General features: G+C 45.2%; 1 protein-coding gene across 1 annotated transcript in view; it reads right to left on the reverse strand.

Annotated features, from left to right (window-relative positions):
• hao1 (hydroxyacid oxidase (glycolate oxidase) 1) overlaps positions 1-19775 on the reverse strand; it is a 48977-nt gene that overhangs the window by 21628 nt on the left and 7574 nt on the right. The window contains exon 2 of the mRNA XM_041175928.1: positions 10618-10769. Coding sequence (XP_041031862.1) covers positions 10618-10769 — 152 coding nt within the window. The remainder of the gene's footprint in view (positions 1-10617; positions 10770-19775) is intronic.

The following is a 19775-nucleotide window of genomic DNA, read 5'->3' on the forward strand; positions in this document are numbered from 1 at the left end:
GGGAGACATTCTTGGGAGTTTATTTACAATAGTGAACTTTATGTACATGTGATTACCACCCATGCCCAGGCTGTGCAACTGCATCTTCTAATCTTTTCTAACCCTGCCGCCACATCTTGGTGCTCCACTGGCATCCACAGTGGAGGTGGAGGCAGCCTGCTGACTGTGACACCCTGTCTGTGATGACCTTGGCGGGCGTCCTCTGGAAGGCCGAGACCTGGAGAGCCCTGGCCTGTTTTCAGAGTCCTGCTGTGTGGCAGTGGCACCCTCCTCGAGCTCTGGAGCTGGAGCTGCTGGGGTCACAGGAAGAGAGGATTCGGATGGGCCGGACACTCCTGGAGTCACCTGGATGGATGGACGCTACACCTGCTGATCCTCCTCCCTATGGGTGCCCAAGGCCCCTGGCTGATTCCTTGAAGAGAAGGGGAAGCTGGAGCAAGATTGAGCTGCCCTGCACCCCTCTTGCGTTGACACTGTTAGAGACCAATTTTGGTGGCAGCGATGGAGTTGAGCCCCGCAGCAGTGCAGGATCGATGTCCTGGACCAAGGTCTCTATGGCGGCTGCCATCCTACCAGTGTTGATCTTGGTGTGTTGCAATGCCAGTGCTAACACCTCAGCTGAAGACAAACGGGCCCCTCCATCGTGCCTTGCAATCTGAGGAATGCAGCGGACATCCCTTCCATGTGTTCCCGAGCTCGCCTTTGCAGCTTCAGCAACTGAGACATGACCGAGTCCAGAAGCTCATCAACTGGCTTAAACTTAGCAGATTTGTAGCTTCCAGCAGTCCTCCGCGTGCTGGGGAACTGGGAAGCCCCTGCTGCCGCATGCTGCGGATCAGACAGTGCGATGTTCTTAGCAGATTGTGATTCCGAGGCGACTCTAGAATTAGGTGCCATCAAGGTGTGTGTCTCTGCGCTGGTGGAGGGTGTGGATGAGCGCTGTGGCGGGTTTTCAACTGGGGTTTCAGCAGGTTCCTCATCCCAGGCCGAGGCTCTGGATCATGGACACCCTCGGCTGTTTCCCAGATGTTGCCTGCGAAAGCAAGGAGAGATAATTAGTGCATGGCAGTGGCCTGTGAAACAGGACACATCACTCACAGCATTGTTGTCTGATGGATGTTGCACTGCTGGGTCCTCACTTGGTAGAGCACCGCTGACCTCACCATCAGCACAGGAATTGTCCAGATCCTCACTGGCCAGTTGGATGGCTCTGTTTTCAAAGTGTGTTAGAAACTTGATGTTGGGCATTCTTCCGCCAGTCTTGTTGTGTGCCAGCTTGTCTTGCATGGATAGAGATGGAGAGAATGTAAGGAGGACGCCTGCCAGGCCAGGTGATAAATATGCCTGGCCTGTGTGGGTGATGAGTGGTGCCATGGATGGGAAGGAGACAATGAAGGCGTGTGTGAGAGAGTGAATTGGGACGTTTGTTGAACTGGCAGCGAGTGACTTCCCTGTGGATGTGTGATGGGTTTGTGAGTGTGTGAGTTGAGAGCGATGAAAAGAGTGACTTACCCTGGCGGAACGGAGGAGATCACTGGTCCTATTGCGACATTGTCCTCTTTTGCAGGGCGTTGGCACTGACCACCAATGCCACCGCCTCCCAAGCCAGATTGACGATGTTGCTGCTCCTCCTGCAGCCAGAGTGGCGGGGGGGGGGGGGGTTAGAGGACATCATGGCGAGCCTCCATGGCATCCAAAAGGCGTTCCAGGGAAGTGTCACTGAATCGGGGTTGGAGGGCATGGGGGGAGGGGGGGCACGGGGTGGGGGAGGGAGGGGGGCACAGGGTGGGGCTGGAATCTTCTTGCCTTTCAGGGCCGTATCTTCGGTGCAGCAGTCCTAGACTGGAAGCGCTGAGAGGTGTGCACGCAGCTGCACTTTAAATATGGTGCTCGGCATGAGGAAGCTTAAGGTGACGGCATGGCTGGCAAAGGAGATTCCAGCCGCCAGCGAAACGGCATGTTTCCCTGGAATGCGTGATGAATGAGGCAGGATTGGGACGATACGGTGTGAAAAGCCGCCATTGAGGCCAGCGGGTAAAACGTTACCGTGTCTTGTGCAAATCTGGGACGATTCCACCCACTGTTTTCAAAATCATCTGTAGTACTGGATTACCACATAAATTAGCTGGCAAGCTGTTTTATCCTTTGTAAAATACTTCTGGAAAATATTCATTTAGTAGTTCAATTATTTTCCCTTTCACTTCATATGGACTTTGTTACCACCGGCTGACGAGGAGTGAGCTGACTCCCCTTTTGTTCAGCCCCCTCAGTTGCTCACAACAAAGGTTTGTTGAAAAGACCTTCTCCAATCCAAATGTATTTGCTTTTTAACAAGGAGCCAATCAAACCAGGTTTTCTTGACTCAAAGAAAGGGTAGGTTTATTAGTTACTAAAACCCAAGGAAATATAATAAAAGATGCAACACACACACGCACACTCACACACATTCAAACACACACAATCAAACACACACAAACACATACACTCAAACACTCACAAACACACTCACACAGACACAAACATACTCACACAAACACATACACTCAAATACTCACAAACACACACACACACAAACACACACAATCAAACACACACACACACACCCACACAAACACACACACTCACACAAACACATACACGCAAATACTCACAAACACACACACACAAACACACACAAACACATACACTCAAACACTCACAAACACACTCACACAGACACAAACACACACACACACACATTCAAACACACACACCCACACAAACACACACACTCACACAAACACACACACTCAAACACACACTCACACAAACACACGCACTCTCAAACACACACACAGACACAAACACACACACTCACACAAACACACACACTCAAACACACACTCACACAAACACACACACACATAATCAGACACACACTCTCTCACATACAGTATCTCACGCACACACTCACATACTCACACACACACACACACACAGGGGTGTCTTTCTTGCTTCTTTGTCATTGTTCTTCTGCTCTGCCATTGCCCAACACTGGTTTTCTGAGCCAGCTTTAAACTCATTTCTCTGTGTATTCCCGGGAGAGGAAATTGGCAAGTCTTGCATCCAAAGCCCATTTTGCTTTCAACCCAGAAACTTTTTGAGACACTCTGAGATATAAATCAACAGGAGATAATTTCTTGGGTAAAAGCAAAAATCTGCGGATGCTGGAAATCCAAAACAAAAACCAAAATACCTGGAAAAACTCAGCAGGTCTGGCAGCATCTGCGGAGAGGAACACAGTTAATGTTTCGAGTCCGAATGACCCTTCAACAGAGTGTTGAAGGGTCATTTGGACTCGAAACATTAACTGTATTCCTCTCCGCAGATGCTGCCAGACCTGCTGAGTTTTTCAGGTATTTTTGTTTTTGTTATCATTCCTTGGGGGGCTGGTGTGCGTTGTAACTGGCTGGGAGGGCCATTTCCATTGTCTTCATAGGACACAGGAGATTAAAGTCTAGCCTTTTGCATTTTTCATGCCTTTCTTTCAAAAGGCTGTGAAACGGGCCTCAACACCTCCCTAGGTGCATAATTCCATGCAACCTCTCAGGACAGGCCTGCCAGTACCAGCCATATCGAAAGTTTCCAGAAGGGGTCACTTTACAGTATCAACCATCTTTTGATCAGTGTCTTTTTTTTAGTTATTTTTGAAAAATCAGGTCTTCTTTAAACATTTCAATAGATCCTTATAGTTAGTTGTAGGTTGTGGATCACTCTCACTCTGACATCGTGTAGGCTGTAGCGACAACTTTAACCTTTTGCAGATTTAATTCCTCTTTTAGTGTTATGATACTGTAAAGTTGTTTTATTATCATGCTTAACATCTTCAGTTCCTTTATCTCTCGAGTTCTCTTTGTGCTTACAACATTTTAATCAATCCCGCCCAATGTTCTTCTTTCATGCAAATGTACAGTTAAATCCAGAAGTTGCCATCTCATATGCACTAATCATCACTAAGCTGTGCTGCAAGAATGTCATCATCCTTTGGCTCCCCATTCAAATGTACTGAATGGTGTGAGGTTCCTGTATCGACATCCTAGATATGGACTAAAGCTGCCATAAAAAGTTAAGGTTTGTCCATTCCAGACTAAGCAACTCTTTCTAAAGATCTGATAAATCTTAATTTCTATGAAACAAGGCACTGAAAACTAACTTTAGCAAGCATGGAATCTCATTCTTTCAGCTTTTAATTATTGCTGGAGATTTAAACAATTGCATATTTTTTAAAAGCAAAAAACTGCGGATGCTGGAAATCCAAAACAAAAACAAAAACAAAAATACCGGGAAAAACTCAGCAGGTTTGACAGCATCTGCGGAGAGGGATACTGTATTCACTGCGCTCCTCTCCACAGATGCTGTCAAACCTGTTGAGTTTTTCCAGGTATTTTTGTTATTGTTTTACATATTTTTTAACTTTCTCTTTCTGTGTCTTTAATCTCTCTTGATTCAACCTTTCTTTCAACACTTTTTATTTTGTTTTCTGTGTCTGACTTAACGTCAGTTTTGTCTTTCATTTAATACATCTCTCACAAATTCAACTTCATAGAGTACGTGAGAACATGTTTACTTACAGAAATTACAATGAGGAGCTAACTATGTAAATTTACTGACTACTGTGTTTTAAAGCTATATCATTGAAGAGGATCCCAGATTTGATACCTAGCCTAATGGCAATTCGTCAGTCATAGCAATGGTGGCAGTTCTTTAAAGGACCTGAATCTACCCGGAGCAGAGAACGGGTGGGGGAGGAGGAAATATCAAACAGAATTGCTACCCCTGATTGAAATATACAAACCTTTATTGTATTCTGGTTTTTGTTAGTCACAAAAGGAAGTAGTAACTCCACTGTGCAGCATTAAGTGCAGGCATTCTTTAAATTTCTTCCTGGATTTAGGCATCACTGGCTGGGCCAGCATTTATTGCCTATCTCTAATTGCCCTTGAGAAGGTGGGGGCGAGCCACCTTCTTGAACCGCTGCAGTCCGTATGGTGTAGGTACACCCACAGTGCTGTTAGGGAGGGAGTTCCGGGATTTGGACCCAGCTGATGACATTTAACATAACAGGCAGGAGTAGACCACTTGCCCATCTGGTCTGCTCTGCCATTCAATGAGATCAAGGCTGATCTGATTGTGGTCTTAGCTCCACTTTCTTGCCTGTCCCCCAAAACCATGGGCTTTCTTGTCAATCAAAAATCTATCTAACTCAGCCTTGAATATATTCAATGACCCAGCCTCCACTGCTCTCCGGGGAAGAGAATTCCAAAGATTAATGACCCTCTGAGAGAAGAAGTTCCTCCACATACATGTCCTAAATGGAAGACCTCTTATTTTAAACTGTGCCCCAGCCCTAGTTCTAGATGCCCCCAAGAGGAAACATCTTCTCAGCATCTACCCTGTCAAAACCCCTCAGATTTGTAAATGTTTCAATAAGATCACCTCTCATTCTTTTAACCTCTAATGAATATACGGCCCAATCTGCTCAACCTTTCCTCCTAAGACAACCCCTTCATCCCAATTCATTCATAAGTCTGACTTTAGTCTACAGTGTGAGAGAGCCGAAATTAGTTAAACTCCTCTCCTGATTTCTGTTTCTATTGAAGTCAATAGGATTGAAATTCAGGAGTGAAGTGTATGGGGGTGGTTGAATCAACAACACTCATTTAAGCTAACGTCAAAATTGCCCCCAGGGCATTATATATTTACCCTTTTAGAAGAACTAAATTCAAAGTAATAAGAAGACATCCAAAGCAAGTACATTGGAGGCCAATGTTCAACACGTGAGTCAAGGGTCAGCAGAACTCCTTTGAATAAATAATTCTGAGCACACAGAATGAATACATAACAATGAACTAAACAAACCTGTCCTGAAATGGGTTAAAAACTAATCAAAGGTCAAATGAAGAGGCAAAATGACCCCTGAAAGAACCTGCAGGGGGAAGGAGGAAGAGTTGACCCTGCAGAAAGATCATGGGCGGGATTTTCCGAGCCCGCGTGCTGCAGGACTGGAGATTCCCGCCCCAAGTCAACGGAGCTGTGCTGGTCCGTCAAATTTTCCGTCCTGCCCAGGACACTTCCTGCAGTGGGCAGGACTAGAACATCCTACCCTCTGGGCTGGATTTTTTGCGGTCAGTGGCGAACGATTGGCATTAGGCTAGAACTTGCCCGGACACGTTCTGTGAGCTTTCGTCCTGGAATTTGGTGTCAGCAAAAATCCAAATAGCCACACTGCCCTCCGCAGGGCATCTGGGACCTGTTTGAACACAGCAAGGAAAAGTGTATCGCCCTAACCAATCAGATTGATGAGTCCTTAAAGTTAGCATATCGAATTCAATGCCAAATCAGATGCATAAAGCAAAATAAAGAGAGGGAAAGAAATATTTTGGGTTAAGAGTGAAAAGGGGAATTGAAAGGAATAAAATAAAATAAATCTTTAATATTTTTAATCTTCAAAAATAATTAAAATCAGCAGTAATGAGACACCACACTTGTAAAAGTTAATTTTCAGTGACAGAGAGGTTATTTGGCAGTACCTAAGACTCACTATGTCATTAAAAGGGTACTTTACACTGGAATGGAGGAGCTATAATTTTTTCTGGTAAGCTTATGCTGAATCAATGAGATAAGTAGAGGAACATCACACCATTCAATTCAATGTAATTATGAGGCCAATGGTGAATTTTTCTATTTTTATTCATTCATGGGATGTGGGCATCGTTGGCTAGGCCAGCATTTATTGCCCATCCCTAATTGCCCTTGAGAAAGTGGTGGTGATCTGCTTTCTTGAACCTCTGCAGTCCACGTGGTGTTGGTACACCCACAGTGCTGTTAGAGAAGGACTTCCAGGATTTTGACCCAGCAACAGTGAAGGAGTGGCGATATATTTCCAAGTCAGGATGGTGTGTGACTTGGAGGGGAACTTGCAGGTAGTGGTTTTCCCATGTGTCTGCTGTCCTTGTCCTTCTGGCATTTGTGAATTTGGAAGGTGCTGCCTAAGGGGCCTTGGTGAGTTCCTGCAGTGCATCTAGTAGATGGTACTAGATGCTGCCAATGTGCGTCAGTGGTGGAGGGAGTGAATGTTTGGGATGTGGTGCCAATCAAGCGGGCTGCTTTCTCCGGGATGGTGTCAAGCTTCCTGAGTGTTGTTGGAGCTGCACTCATCCAGGCAAGTGGAGAGTATTACATCACATCCTGACTTGTGCCTTTTCGATGGTGGACAGGCTTTGGGGAGTCAGGAAGTGAATTATTCATCACAGGATTCCTAGCCTCTGATCTGCTCTTGTAGCCACAGTATTTATCTGGCTAGTCCAGTTCAGTTTCTGGTCAATGGTAACACCCAAGATGCTGATAGTGGGGGATTTAGTGATGGTAATGCCATTAAATGTCAAGGGGCGATGGCTAGATTCTCTCTTGTTGGAGATGGTCATTGCCTAGCACTTGTGTGGTGCAATTGTTACTTGCCATTTGCCAGCCCAAGTCTGGATATTGTCCCGGTCTTGCCGCATATGGACATGGATTGTTTCAGTATCTGAGGAGTCGCGAATGGTACTGAACATTGTGCAATCATCAGTGAACATCCCCACTTTCTGACCTTATGATGGAGGGAAGGTCATTGATGAAGCGGCTGAAGATGGTTGGGCCGAGGACACTACCCTGAGGAACTCCTGCAGTGATGTCCTGGAACTGAGATCTTCCTTTGTGCTAAGTATGATTCTAACCGGCGGAAAGTTTTCCCCCTGATTTCCATTGACTCCAGTTTTGTTCAAGCTCCTTGATACCCATTTGGTAAAATGCTGCCTTGATGTCAAGGACAGTCAATCTCACCTCATCTCGGGAGTTCAGCTCTTTTGTCCATGTTTGAATCAAAACTGTAATAAGATCAGGAGCTGAGTGACCCTGGCAGAACTCAAACTGGGCATCAGTGAGAAGGTCATTACTAAGCAAGTGATGCTTGATAGCACTGTTGGTGACCCCTTCCATTATTTTACTGATGATTGAGAGTAATGGGGCAGTAATTGGCCAGGTTGGATTTGTCCTGCTTTTTGTATACAGGACATACCTGGGCAATTTTCCACATAGCCGGGTAGATGCCAGTGTACTGGAACAGCTTGGCTAGGGGTATGGCAAGTTCTGGAGCACAAGTCTTCAGTAATATTGCCGGAATATTGTCAGGGCCCATAGCCTTTGCAGTATCCAGTGCCTTCAGCCGTTTCTTGATATTAGGTGCAGTGAATCAGATTGGCTGATGACTGGCATTTGTGATGTTGAGAACCTGTGGAGGAGGCCGAGATGGATCATCCACTCGGTAGTTCTGGCTAAAGATTGTTGTGAATGCTTCAGCCTTATCTTTTGCACTGATATGCTGGGCTCCTCCACCATTGAGGATGATGTTTTCTGGAAGCTTTGGATGAACACTGGATCTCGGAGAGCAACTTCCGTATTTCAGCATTTTACTGTACACCTGCCATCACTGGAAGTAGTTGACCAATGTATGTTTTGGTAATGGTAAGCGCTGATAGTCTCACAGCTAATTCTACCACAAAATCCAGGCCCACAAACATGATCACGGGGCCTGGGCCAAAATGGGAAAATGTGTAGCTGCAGAGGCAAATTAACAGTTAAAAAAACTCTTTCAGTACTGCATTAATAACAGAGGTTGAAAGCATAAAAAGATCCAAAGGACTTGCAACTGGATGAGCGCAAAACAATCCACATTCTGAATTATTGCTTCCTCTTTTAAATATTCAAAAGGGAAGAGTCAGCAGAAGGACCTCCCCTAGCAGGTATAACCTAGATATAATCAATGACTTTGAAACAGATGCGAGGGAAATCCTACACTGAAAGGGTTCACAACAAAGAAATCCTCAAGTGCATGGCAGGACCATAGGAAAGGGTTGCACTGTTGAGCGGTACTATGAAGGGCTCTCTGTGCCTAGTGCACTAAGAGGGAAGACCTGAGGTCTCGAAGGATTTTGCGTTCATTGAGGTGAGAGACTAGGGGTGAAGGGGACGGCGATCACAGGCTCAGCACAGGCTGAGGTGTACAAAATTATGAAGGGCCTAGATAGGGTAGACAGTGGAGAATTGTTTCCCCCTACCTGAGCCGTCAATTACCTGGGGGGGGCATGGATTTAAGGTGATTGGTGGAAGGATTAGAGGGGACATTAAGGAAAAGCTTATTCACACAGAGGGTGGTGGGTATCTGGGACTCACTGCCTTTATCGGTGATTGGGGCTGAAATGCTAAGTAATTTGAAAGGTACTTGGATCTGCATCTGAAGTGCTGTAACCTGCAAAGCTACAGACCAGGTGCTGGAAAGTGAGATTAGAATGAGCAGCTAGCTTCTTTTGCATCTTCTTCTGTTCAGCACACATGATGGGCTGAATGGCCCCTTTCTGCTCCATAACTTTTCTATGGTTCTATGGTAGCATGGATGGTGCTGGGATCAACGGGTTCTGTGAGGTGACTCCTAGGATCTAGAGGCACTGCAATGGTGATCAACGTGCATAATTATCTCCAGTTTTTAGATGTTATTTTCTTGTTTAAGTGTCCACTGAAATTGATTTGCATATTGCTCATTATAACATCTGCCATATAATCAGTGCAATCGGGTAACATCTTAGAGTGTGAGTTTTTAATATATTTATTGCATTAGGAAGTGTTCCATGATGAATCTAAAAGTGGAGATTAATATGGCTGGAAATTGATTTATCCCAAAACATATGCATTTTTAATCGGTCTGTCTAGTTCAGCGGCTGTGTACAATCTCATTTTAAATAACTTAAAATGACATTTTTTTAAACGATACAGAACCACTTACTCATTTCATTGATATACACTAATCAGTTTCTTCAGAACATAAATTAAAATAAAATCTAATATGTAAAAGCAAAAGGTGCCTTATAGCATTTTGGCCTTTAAAAAATGGCTTACTTTTATGAGCCCCCTCCAAGGCCCACCTATTATGGAGAATAGGGGGAATTTCTTCTCTCAGAGATCCACTAACCTTTGAAATTCTCTGCCTAAGAGAGAACTGTGGAGGCATAGGCATTGAAATATCTTCAAGGCTGAGATAGGTTTTTGAACTATAGGAGAGTTGAGGGTTATGAGGAACAGGCAGGGGAGTGGAGTTGAGGCCAAGATCAGATCACCCAGATCTTATTGAACGGCAGAGCAGGCTCGAGGGACCGAGCGGACTACTCCTGCTCCAATTTCTTATGTGCTCATCTTATTAAATGGGCGCGATTAGCGGAAACTTGCCTTGTGGTTAATTCGATGTGGCAGGTGTGGCCAGTCTCGTGGGCAGGACTGGCTTTCAGCGTGATGTTTTTTAACAGATGGCAGAAGCCCGATTTGTGCTGGACGTAACTTGGGCCAGAAATTCCGCAATCTTTTGAGCTTGTTTGGCCAATGCAGGCAAACTACACTGAGAAACAACCCTGGACAGTCAAGCCAGGCCCTGACGTTCAACGTGTTTTAGTTAAATAGGCTGAGAATGCGGGAAGGAAAATGGTTACGTCATTAATGCAAGTCACGGTAAGTAGCTTTGAAAAGAACTGAGCTGGCAACAACATCGATTACCTTTTACGGTTGCTACTTCGCCATCTGGATGGGCCATCCTTTGCATAGCAGTGGCCGAAACACAAATGGGCATGCTAATTCTCTCTCCCAGGACAGTCACAGACAAGTCCATTTTTGACACATCCCTAAGCACACGTGGGCAGAGCCTCCACCTGATAAGACAAACGGGAGAGTTAGAAATGGGTCTGCTCCAGGATGTACTAACTTGCTGTACCAGTGGACGATCAGAACCAGGCTCAGCCTGTGATTTCCCCTCTGGGACTTTGCCAATGCATTTTTTCAGAAGGAGTGGAAGAAATCTGAAATCGGTGCCTCTTTGAGGCAGCTACGAAATAAGTTGACATGAGTTTAAATCCTATCATGGCCTCTGAGGAAATAATTAATTAGATAAATCTGCCTAATAAGCTTGTATCGGTAAAGATAACCATGTAAGTACTGGATTGCTGTAGAACATACCTGGTTTGGGACTGTTTTTTAGGGAAGGAAATCTGCCATCCTCACCTGGTCTGGCCTGCATGTGACTCCAGACCCTACATAAAAACGTGGAAAGTAGGATCAGGAGTAGGTAATTCATCCCTTCGAGCCTGCTTCACCATTCAGTGTGATCATGACTGATCCTCTATCTCAACGCCATATTCCTGCTCTCTCCCCATATCGCTTGATGCCTTTGGAGTCCAGCAATTTATCTATTTCCTTCTTAATTATATTCAGTGACTTGGCTTCCACAGCCCTCTGTGGTGGAGAATTCCACAGGATCACCAGCCTCTGAGTGAAGAAATTTCTCCTCATCTCAGTCCTAAATGGCCCACTCTGTATCCTGAGACTGTGACCCCTTGTTCTGGACCTCCCCAGCCAGAGGAAACATCATCTCTGCATCCAGTCTGTCCATCCCTGTTGGAATTTTATATGTTTCATGAGATCCCCTCTCATTCTTCTAAACTCCAGTGAATACAGGCCTAGTCGGACCGACCTCTCCTCGGACGATAATCCTGCCATCCAAGGAATCAGTCTGGTGAACATATGCTGCACTCACTCTATGGCAAGTATATCCTTTCTCAGGTAAGGAGACCAAAACTGCACACAATACTCCAGATGTGGTCTCACCAAGGCTCTATACAGCTGCAGTAAGACATCATTGCTCCTGTACTCATGTCCTCTTGCAATGTAGGCCAACATACCATTTGCCTTCTTAATGGTTTGCTGCACCAGTAATATGGTTGACTATTAAACTCCCTCTGAAATGACCAAGCCAATCAGTTGCATTCATGAAGGTGGCTCACCACCACCGAAGGACAAATAGGGATGAGCAATAAATGCTAGTCTTGCCAGTGAATTCCACATCAAAACAAAAAGTAACAAAGGCCTAGAATCTAAGAGGTTGAAGGATGCTGATTACTTTCGAGATGAATGATAAACTGTTGGAACTGGCTGCCTGAAAATTGGTCTGGAAAACCAATTGTGAAAAATCAGGTAGACTTTCCAAGCCCGCTTGCTGACCTGTACAAATTGAAGTGGCTCCTCTTGAATAGGAGAAATTATTTTTGGCAATTCTTAAATCTTTGGACTGAAAGTATTTTCTCTTCTACTTCAATGAGAGATGTCCTGTACTGAAGAGAATATGCTGGAGATAGTACACTCTGCACTACCAGCAGGCTATTCAACCTCAAAACATCTCTGCCTGTGGAATTTAGTTTAGGGGAAGATTGGTAGTGCCGTGGTAAGGTCGCTGTGCTAGTCATCCAGAGGCCCAGGCTAATGGTCTGGGAACATCGCTTTGATTCCCAACACGGCAGCTGGTGGAACTTAAATTCAATTAATAAACCTGGAATAGAAAGCAAGTGTAGGTAATGGTGACCATGAAACCATTATTGATTGTTATCATTGAACCCATTTGGTTCACTAATGCCCCTTTAGGGAGAGCAATCTGCCATCGTTACTTGGTCTGGCCTACTTGTGACTCCAGTTCCACAGTAATGTGGTTGACTCTTAACCACCCTCTAACATGGCCCAGCAAGCCACTCAGTTCAAGGGCAATTAGGTATGGGCAACAAGTGCTGGCCTTGCCAGTGATGCCCACAAAGGAAGAAGGAGTAGACTACATGGCCCATCGAGCCTGCTCCATTATTTCATATGATCATGGCTGATCTTTGGCTTCAATTCCATTTTCCCCCCCACTCCTCATATCACCTAATTCCCTGAAAGACTATCTATCCCAGCTTAAATGTATTCTCTACCCATTTGCCAAAGATTCACAAGTGAAGAAATTTCTCCTCGTCTCAGCCCTAAATGATCGGCCCCTTATCCTGTGACTGTGCCCCCATGTTTTAGGCTCCCCGACCAGCGGAAACCATCTCTCAGTGTCCGCCCTGTCAAACCCCTTCCGAATTTTGTGTGTTTCAATGAGATCGCCTCTCATTCTTCTAAACTCCAGAGAATACAAGACCAATTTACTCAGCCTCTCATCATAGGACAACCCTTTCATTCCAGGGACCAACCTAGTGAACCTTCGCTGTGCTGCCTTCAATGCAAGTATAACTTTTCTTAAATGTGGAGACCAAAACTGCACACAGTATTCCAGACGCGGTCTCACCAAAACCCTGTACAACAACCCCCTTGCAATAAAGCCAACGTGCCATTTGCCTTGCTAATTGCTTGCTGCACCTGCAAGCTAGCTTTCCGTGTTCCTTGTACAAGTACACCCAAGTCCCTTTGAACAACAAGTTTACAAAAATATTCAGCTTTTTTATTCTTACCACCAAAGTGAATAACTTTGTACTTCCCTATAATATACTCCATCTGCCATTTTGTTGCCCTAACACCTAACCTGCCTATATCAGTCTACATCCCAGGAATAAAGAAAATTACACTGCAACGAATCCATTATGAAGGCATTGGCTGCATTGCAGGAAATGGTTACTGTATGAAGACTCTTTTGTGACCTGCGTTAAAATATCTCTCAGAACCACTTGTTTTTAAACTTAATGTTGTAACTAAATTAATGCCAACCTTAAGAGAGCTGTGCTACCCGACATGCGGTGGGATTTTCCACACCCACCAGCCACTGCGATCTTCCGGTCCCACCGCAAGTCAGTGGGCTTCTGGCTGAGGCGCTGCCTTGCCCACAGCGGGGGTCCCGCCTGTGACAGGGCCGTAAAATCCCGGCCATTGCCTGCCCTCTAGTGAAAATAGAGTGAGCTGCACCCAGCTGGAATGGTTGCATGTTGTGCCTGTTCCCCTAGTCAGCGTTGAGTAAAGTTGAATGTCCTGGCAACTATGCTGTGGATACCATTGCACAACATATTCTTTGGATATTTGTAGGAGTAATGACCTATTTAAAATAATGCTCCTACTCAGTTGCTAAAACTTAAGGTAAATGGAACAAAACAACTTCCAGAATAATATCTCAGCCTTCCAAATCAATCCAAAAGTGCTCGTGGAATATGTGGCAAAGCTTCTCCTGTCTGTATACCTGTTTAATTCACTGCCACTTCTCTTCCAGGGGTACCCACCTTGAAGAAGTTCTGCTCTTCTTATCAACATGACTTCCATTTGTCTCTTTTACCTTTAATTGTTCATCTTCATTGCTTTCTGTTTCCCTCCTATCTTCCCCTTCCCTCGCCCCTTCCCATCCCTCTGTACTTGCTTTAAACCTGTCTCATCTCTGACCTTCTCCAGTTCTGATTAAAGGTCATCGGCCTGAAATGTTAACTCTGTTTCTCTCTCCCCAACCTGCTGAATCTTTCCAGCATTATCTGTTTCTATTTGTCCGGCCTGCATCAGCCTCTCCCTGGGTAGTCACCATCCTGCAATTTGTCCCATCTGTGTGGGAATGTTCTGATGCTAACCTAATCATCATCTAGGGTTACTGCAGTGTTGGGAAATCAGTGACGTGCTCATCCCTACAATCTCATGAAGTGATGCTGCAGTTCCAGCAACGCTCCCTGGATTTAGTGCATCAGTCAAAGTGGGGTAGAAGGGATTTCATGTGATCCCTTCCTCCCCGAAGTCCCAGCGGGAGACGTGAGGGCAAAAACGGTTCGTTTTCTCTCTGTTGAATGGGGAAACGGTTCCAAAAGGCCACCATCCGACAGAGCTGGAGGTAGGCATCGAGTCATCATCTGAAAAATCGCTGTCCCCAGGGCATGGGCTCAATGCAGGAAAAGGTTCAATTAACAAAGTAACAAGGGTGAGCACAGGTCTATACATCACCATCTCTCATCCAGTCTTTTTCTTCCTGTTGCCCAATACTTTGAATATTTTTCATTGCATCATATTCTTCCTCCACAAGGCAATGCTGTACCATGTCTCCTTCACAATCCAACACAGCTCTTTCCAGCTGCCATCACAGCATCCCACTAGAATCCTGTTTTCTCATTGTAAAAATTATAGCACAAGGGAGGGTCCCCGATCCCGTATCCCCTTTCCCACTTCACACTGCAGCCACGTACTTTTCAATGAACACCTCCACATTTTCTGATCACTCTCTTCTTGTTCTCAGCAAGTTCCATGCCTCTCTCGTCAACAGCCTCTCAGTCACTCTCCCCCTCTATTCCTGCAGGAAGAAATGCCTCAGAACCCGAGGAAGAGCACCAGGATCGGGTGAGGGCCATTCAACATTCAGGCCTAAAACCACATAGGGCATGCAGACCCCGCACATCATCAGCTCAGCAGGAACGCAAAGGTACAGGAGTGTGGGCTTCAGGACTTACATGAGCAGCATGGTTGCCTATTCTTTGCACATCAGTTCCATTTACCTAAAGTAATCGCGGGTTCACTTAGTCTGACAACAGCATGTCGTGTGATGAAGCCTGATATTGGTTACTGTCAAGTCTGTCAGTTCTTGCCTTTATCTCCTTACTCAAGCCCTTCTCAAGGCCAGAAGTTCTTGCTGAGCCAGATTGCCACCGTAACAATCCACAGCTGAGTCCTGCACAGGCCCTGGCTCCCACAGACCCTAGCTCACAGACCCTAGCTAACACAGGCCCTGGCTCACACGCCCTGACATCCATGTGTCCTGGAGCCCGCAGACCCTGGCTCCTACAGACCTTAGCTCACAGGCCCTGACTCCCACAGGCCCTGGCTCACAGGCCCTGCCTTTCACAGACCCTGACTCCCAGAAACTCTGACTCCCACAAGCCCTGGCTCACACAGACCCTGTTTTTCACGGACCCTGGCTCAAGGGCCCTTACTCTCACAGGTCCTGGCTCCCACCGGCCCTGAATCCCATAGACCCAGGCTCTCACAGGCTCTGGCTCACAGGCCCTGGCTTCCACAGGACTGGACTCCCACAGGCCCTGGTGCCCACAGGCGCTGGCTTTCACAGGCCACCAGCCAGAAGCATCTCAATGTCCTCACGTGAGACAGTAGCTTCCCACCAGAAAGATTGCATGGGCTAGGCTCATTTTCTCTGGAACATAGAAGGCTAAGGGGAGATTGAATTGAGGTGTGGAGGACCTATAGAGTGGATAGGAATGACCTAATAATTATCAGAATAACAACCAGGGACAGAGATTTAAAGCAATTGATGGAAGGATCTGAGGAGAGTTGAGGAGTAATTTTTTTTCACCCAGAGGATGGTGGTAGAACTCACTGCCTGCAAAGGGTGGTAGAGGGAAAAGTCCTCATCACATTTAAATACTTCAATATGTACTTGGGGTGTCATAATCTATAAGGTTCTGGACTGAGAGCTGGAAGGGGGGTGGGGTTTAGACTGCATGGATATCTCTTTTTCAGCCATAATGGACCATGTGGCCTCCTTCTGTGCCATATGTCACTGAGGAAGCATCTCATAGGTGCAGCAGGAACATGAAAAACACTAAAGACTGGCAAGATGTGTTGATGCTTGGTGAGTCCGGGACAATTATTGATCTTGCCAGTAAATATCTTGCTCTTTCAAATGTGACACTCTTGTTAGGGTCACCCAGGTGGTTTTATAACAGCCTCCAAGCCTACACTGTCAGGCTGCCATACATAGTTAGTTCAAGGAATGAGTTGTTCTTTAGCAAGGAGTGTTCATGCAGATAGGGGATTGTGTAACATTTCAGGGAAATGAGCAGATCAGTCAAAAGCGCTGAGCAATTAAGTCAACTTTGGTATCTCTGCCCACAAGGTTTTGTAAAGGTCCCAGTCTCTCTGTTTCTTCACCTGCAAATCTTCCTCATCGGATAGGTCAGTTCCTCCACCTGCTACTCCTCCTCCTCTATGTGCAGTTTCCTTTAGGCAGCAAGGTTCCAAAATCATACAAAACACGACCAGAACAGGCGAGGCCGTGTACGTGGGCTGTATTAAGTAATCGCCCTGACCTACCCAGGCATCTAAATCATCGTTCAAGGAGTCGGATAATTATCCTGATGGCCGCATGCCTCGGTTATGCAGAGGTGCTGAGGTAACAGAAAAGTGTCAATAAGCACGATTAGAGAGAATAGCCCTTGTTCTCGGAGCAACCACCTCTTAATGTTCTTTAACAAGTGTAATATTGGAGCAATGGTTGGTTGGCAAAAGGTAAGGACATTGTGCCAGCTGCCTGGAGACCCAGCAGCACCTGCAAGATTCTGTGGTGATGATCGTCGACAGGCTGTGTATTCATGCAGTGTAATCTCCTCCTGTTAGAAAATGCAGCTGGCTGCTTTTAAGGGACTTTGATGGCGAGATGTGTGCAGTCAATGATCCCGGGCATGCAAGGGAAGCCAGCCACTGCACCAAATCTCAGAGCCCTTTCATTTGGACTGCTTGCATCCTTTAGAAAGATCCGCAGTTGGTGTCCCTGGCAAAGAGGGCATTGGTGACCCTACCACAGAGGGCATCAGTGACCCTGGCATACAGGGCATCGGTGGCCTGCTTGGTGAAATTATGAACAGCAGGGAGATGACCCCTGCACCACTCTGGAAAAGATCTCAAGGCAGAGAAGTCAAGGCCTTTGGCTGCGTTCACTGCCACTGGCAAAACATGGGCACCCTGCCCAGCAGGCTTTAGGGCCTTGTTTCAAGAGGCTACAGAGTTCCGGAGAAGTGCAACCTTCTCACTACACATCCAGGAAACTGACCCTGAACCATTAGGCCTATAGGCTGGAGGATGCCTTCTGTGAGTCGGTCTTCTAAGTGGTCCAACTACAGCTGATTGTAGCAAGGCAGTCACTGTTCTGGCTGCTGTTCCTCACGCAGATTAAAGGAACAAGAATGGCACCCTTCATAGGCTGAGCAATTACTGAGGGTGTGAAAGCAACATGAATGAGGGGTAGGGAAGGGAAGGTGGGTAGGAAACTATCTCTGAAGCAAAGCCTCCTGTGGAAATCTAAACATAAGTCAGTATCTGTTATGACCCAGCAGTTGGTAAAGCTGAGTTATTTAAAAACCCCAGAGGGAAACCTTAAACAACTGTCATAACCTATATTTTAAATGGTATGTTTGAGAGACAGCTCTAAATTCAGAAATCAGACCACCAGTTCTTGAGAGGTTTTATGTCAAACTACATGAGACACTTATTAATTTACACAAGTGGAATATATACACATAGCTACAAATTACTACAATCATAACTTTTAACAACTTCCCAAAATAATCTCCACTAAGGCAACAACAACTCATAGACTGTAAGCAGACACCAGGCAAAGCATTTTCACCTTACAAATTCAAAATGAGGTTCCTTTCAGTTTGGTTCCTTTGCAGACACAGTGGTAGGTTTACAGGCTTTCATGCTACATGCCTCTGCCCTGCACACACAAAACTGCTATCGGGTTATATCCAGCAAACCTCATTGAATGTAAGTTCTCATTGTATCACCAGCCCCTTTGAACTCCACCTCTTCTAACAATAAAGCCCCTTTCATAGTACCAATTTTATTAGTAATATAAACATTGTTTGGTCTCTGCTAGCTAGGTGCCAGATTTCAGTTCCCTTCTTCAGTGCTCTATTCAACAAAATGCAAATGCACTCTACCTCTCTTACATCTCAAAACTAGTATACATCAAAGCACCCAGGCTAGCTGGCTTTATTCCAATTAAGATACACCCACAGATTAACCCTCCGGTTTTAAAAAAATAATTTCCAATAATGTTATATACATTAATAGCTTCATGACGGTATCCATGGTTTGAGTGCTTAGAGGTGAGTGCCCCTTAAAATATCACATCCAATGACCTTGAGGAACCAAGGTTTTAATTAACTGGTTAAGCACTTGTCAGAAACTCAGCTCTAACACAATAAAGTCATGTATCCTAATGAGATATCATAAGACCTTGATTTGGATGCTTTGAGCGGGCATCTTGGATGCCTTCGGCAGTAGGTGGGAATCGGGTGGGAACAGTGCGGTAAGTCTCCTGATGCGATTTTAACTTGATTAAAACCCCATTCTGGCCACCCAGAGGAGGGAAAATTCCTCCACAAGTCTATGGGTTGTTGTTGCCTTAGTGGAGATTGGGAAGTTGTTAAAAGTTATGACTGTAGTAATTTGTAGCTATGTGTATATATTCCACTTGTGTAAATTAATAAGTGCCTCATGTAGTTTGACATAAAACCTCTCGAGAACTGGTGGTCTGATTCCTGAATTTAGAGCTGCCTCTCAAACATACCACTTAAACTATGGGTTATGACAATTGTTTAAGGTTTCCCTCTGGGGTTTTTAAATAACTCGGCTTTACCAACTGCTGGGTCATAACAGATACCGACTTATGTTTAGATTTCCACAGCCCACCCAGTCTCCCAATGCCATCTACATGACTTATATGAGAAAACACGCCAATGAAATAGCTTTGCCACCAAAAATTAACCACTTGGTCGGATATATTTGCACTGATGATGAAGAAAAATGGCTAAAACCTCAATGCAAGTTTGCGAAGAGCTCAAGCCTTAAAATAAAACAAAGGAATAAATTCAACAAGAGTAAATTACAAGTACAGAACAAGTGGCTACATTTGGCCCAAGATGAAAAAAAAAGCTTAAAAGAAATGAATTGGAGGACTATAGAAAACTTCTTAACAATTTCAAAACGAGCGGTAAGTACAAGTGTGAACGATGATAAAGATCATCAAAGCCAGAGCAATGCTAATCTATTGCAAACCTCTGGTGATATGCGCCAACAGATATAGAAATTAAACATCTATCAGCTAATACAGTTAAATTAGTTCACAATTTCTTGAAAGTTGCCCCAGTTCTGAAGGTGTT

The sequence above is a fragment of the Carcharodon carcharias genome, chromosome 2 (genome assembly GCF_017639515.1).
Source record: "Carcharodon carcharias isolate sCarCar2 chromosome 2, sCarCar2.pri, whole genome shotgun sequence".
NCBI lineage: Eukaryota > Metazoa > Chordata > Chondrichthyes > Lamniformes > Lamnidae > Carcharodon > Carcharodon carcharias.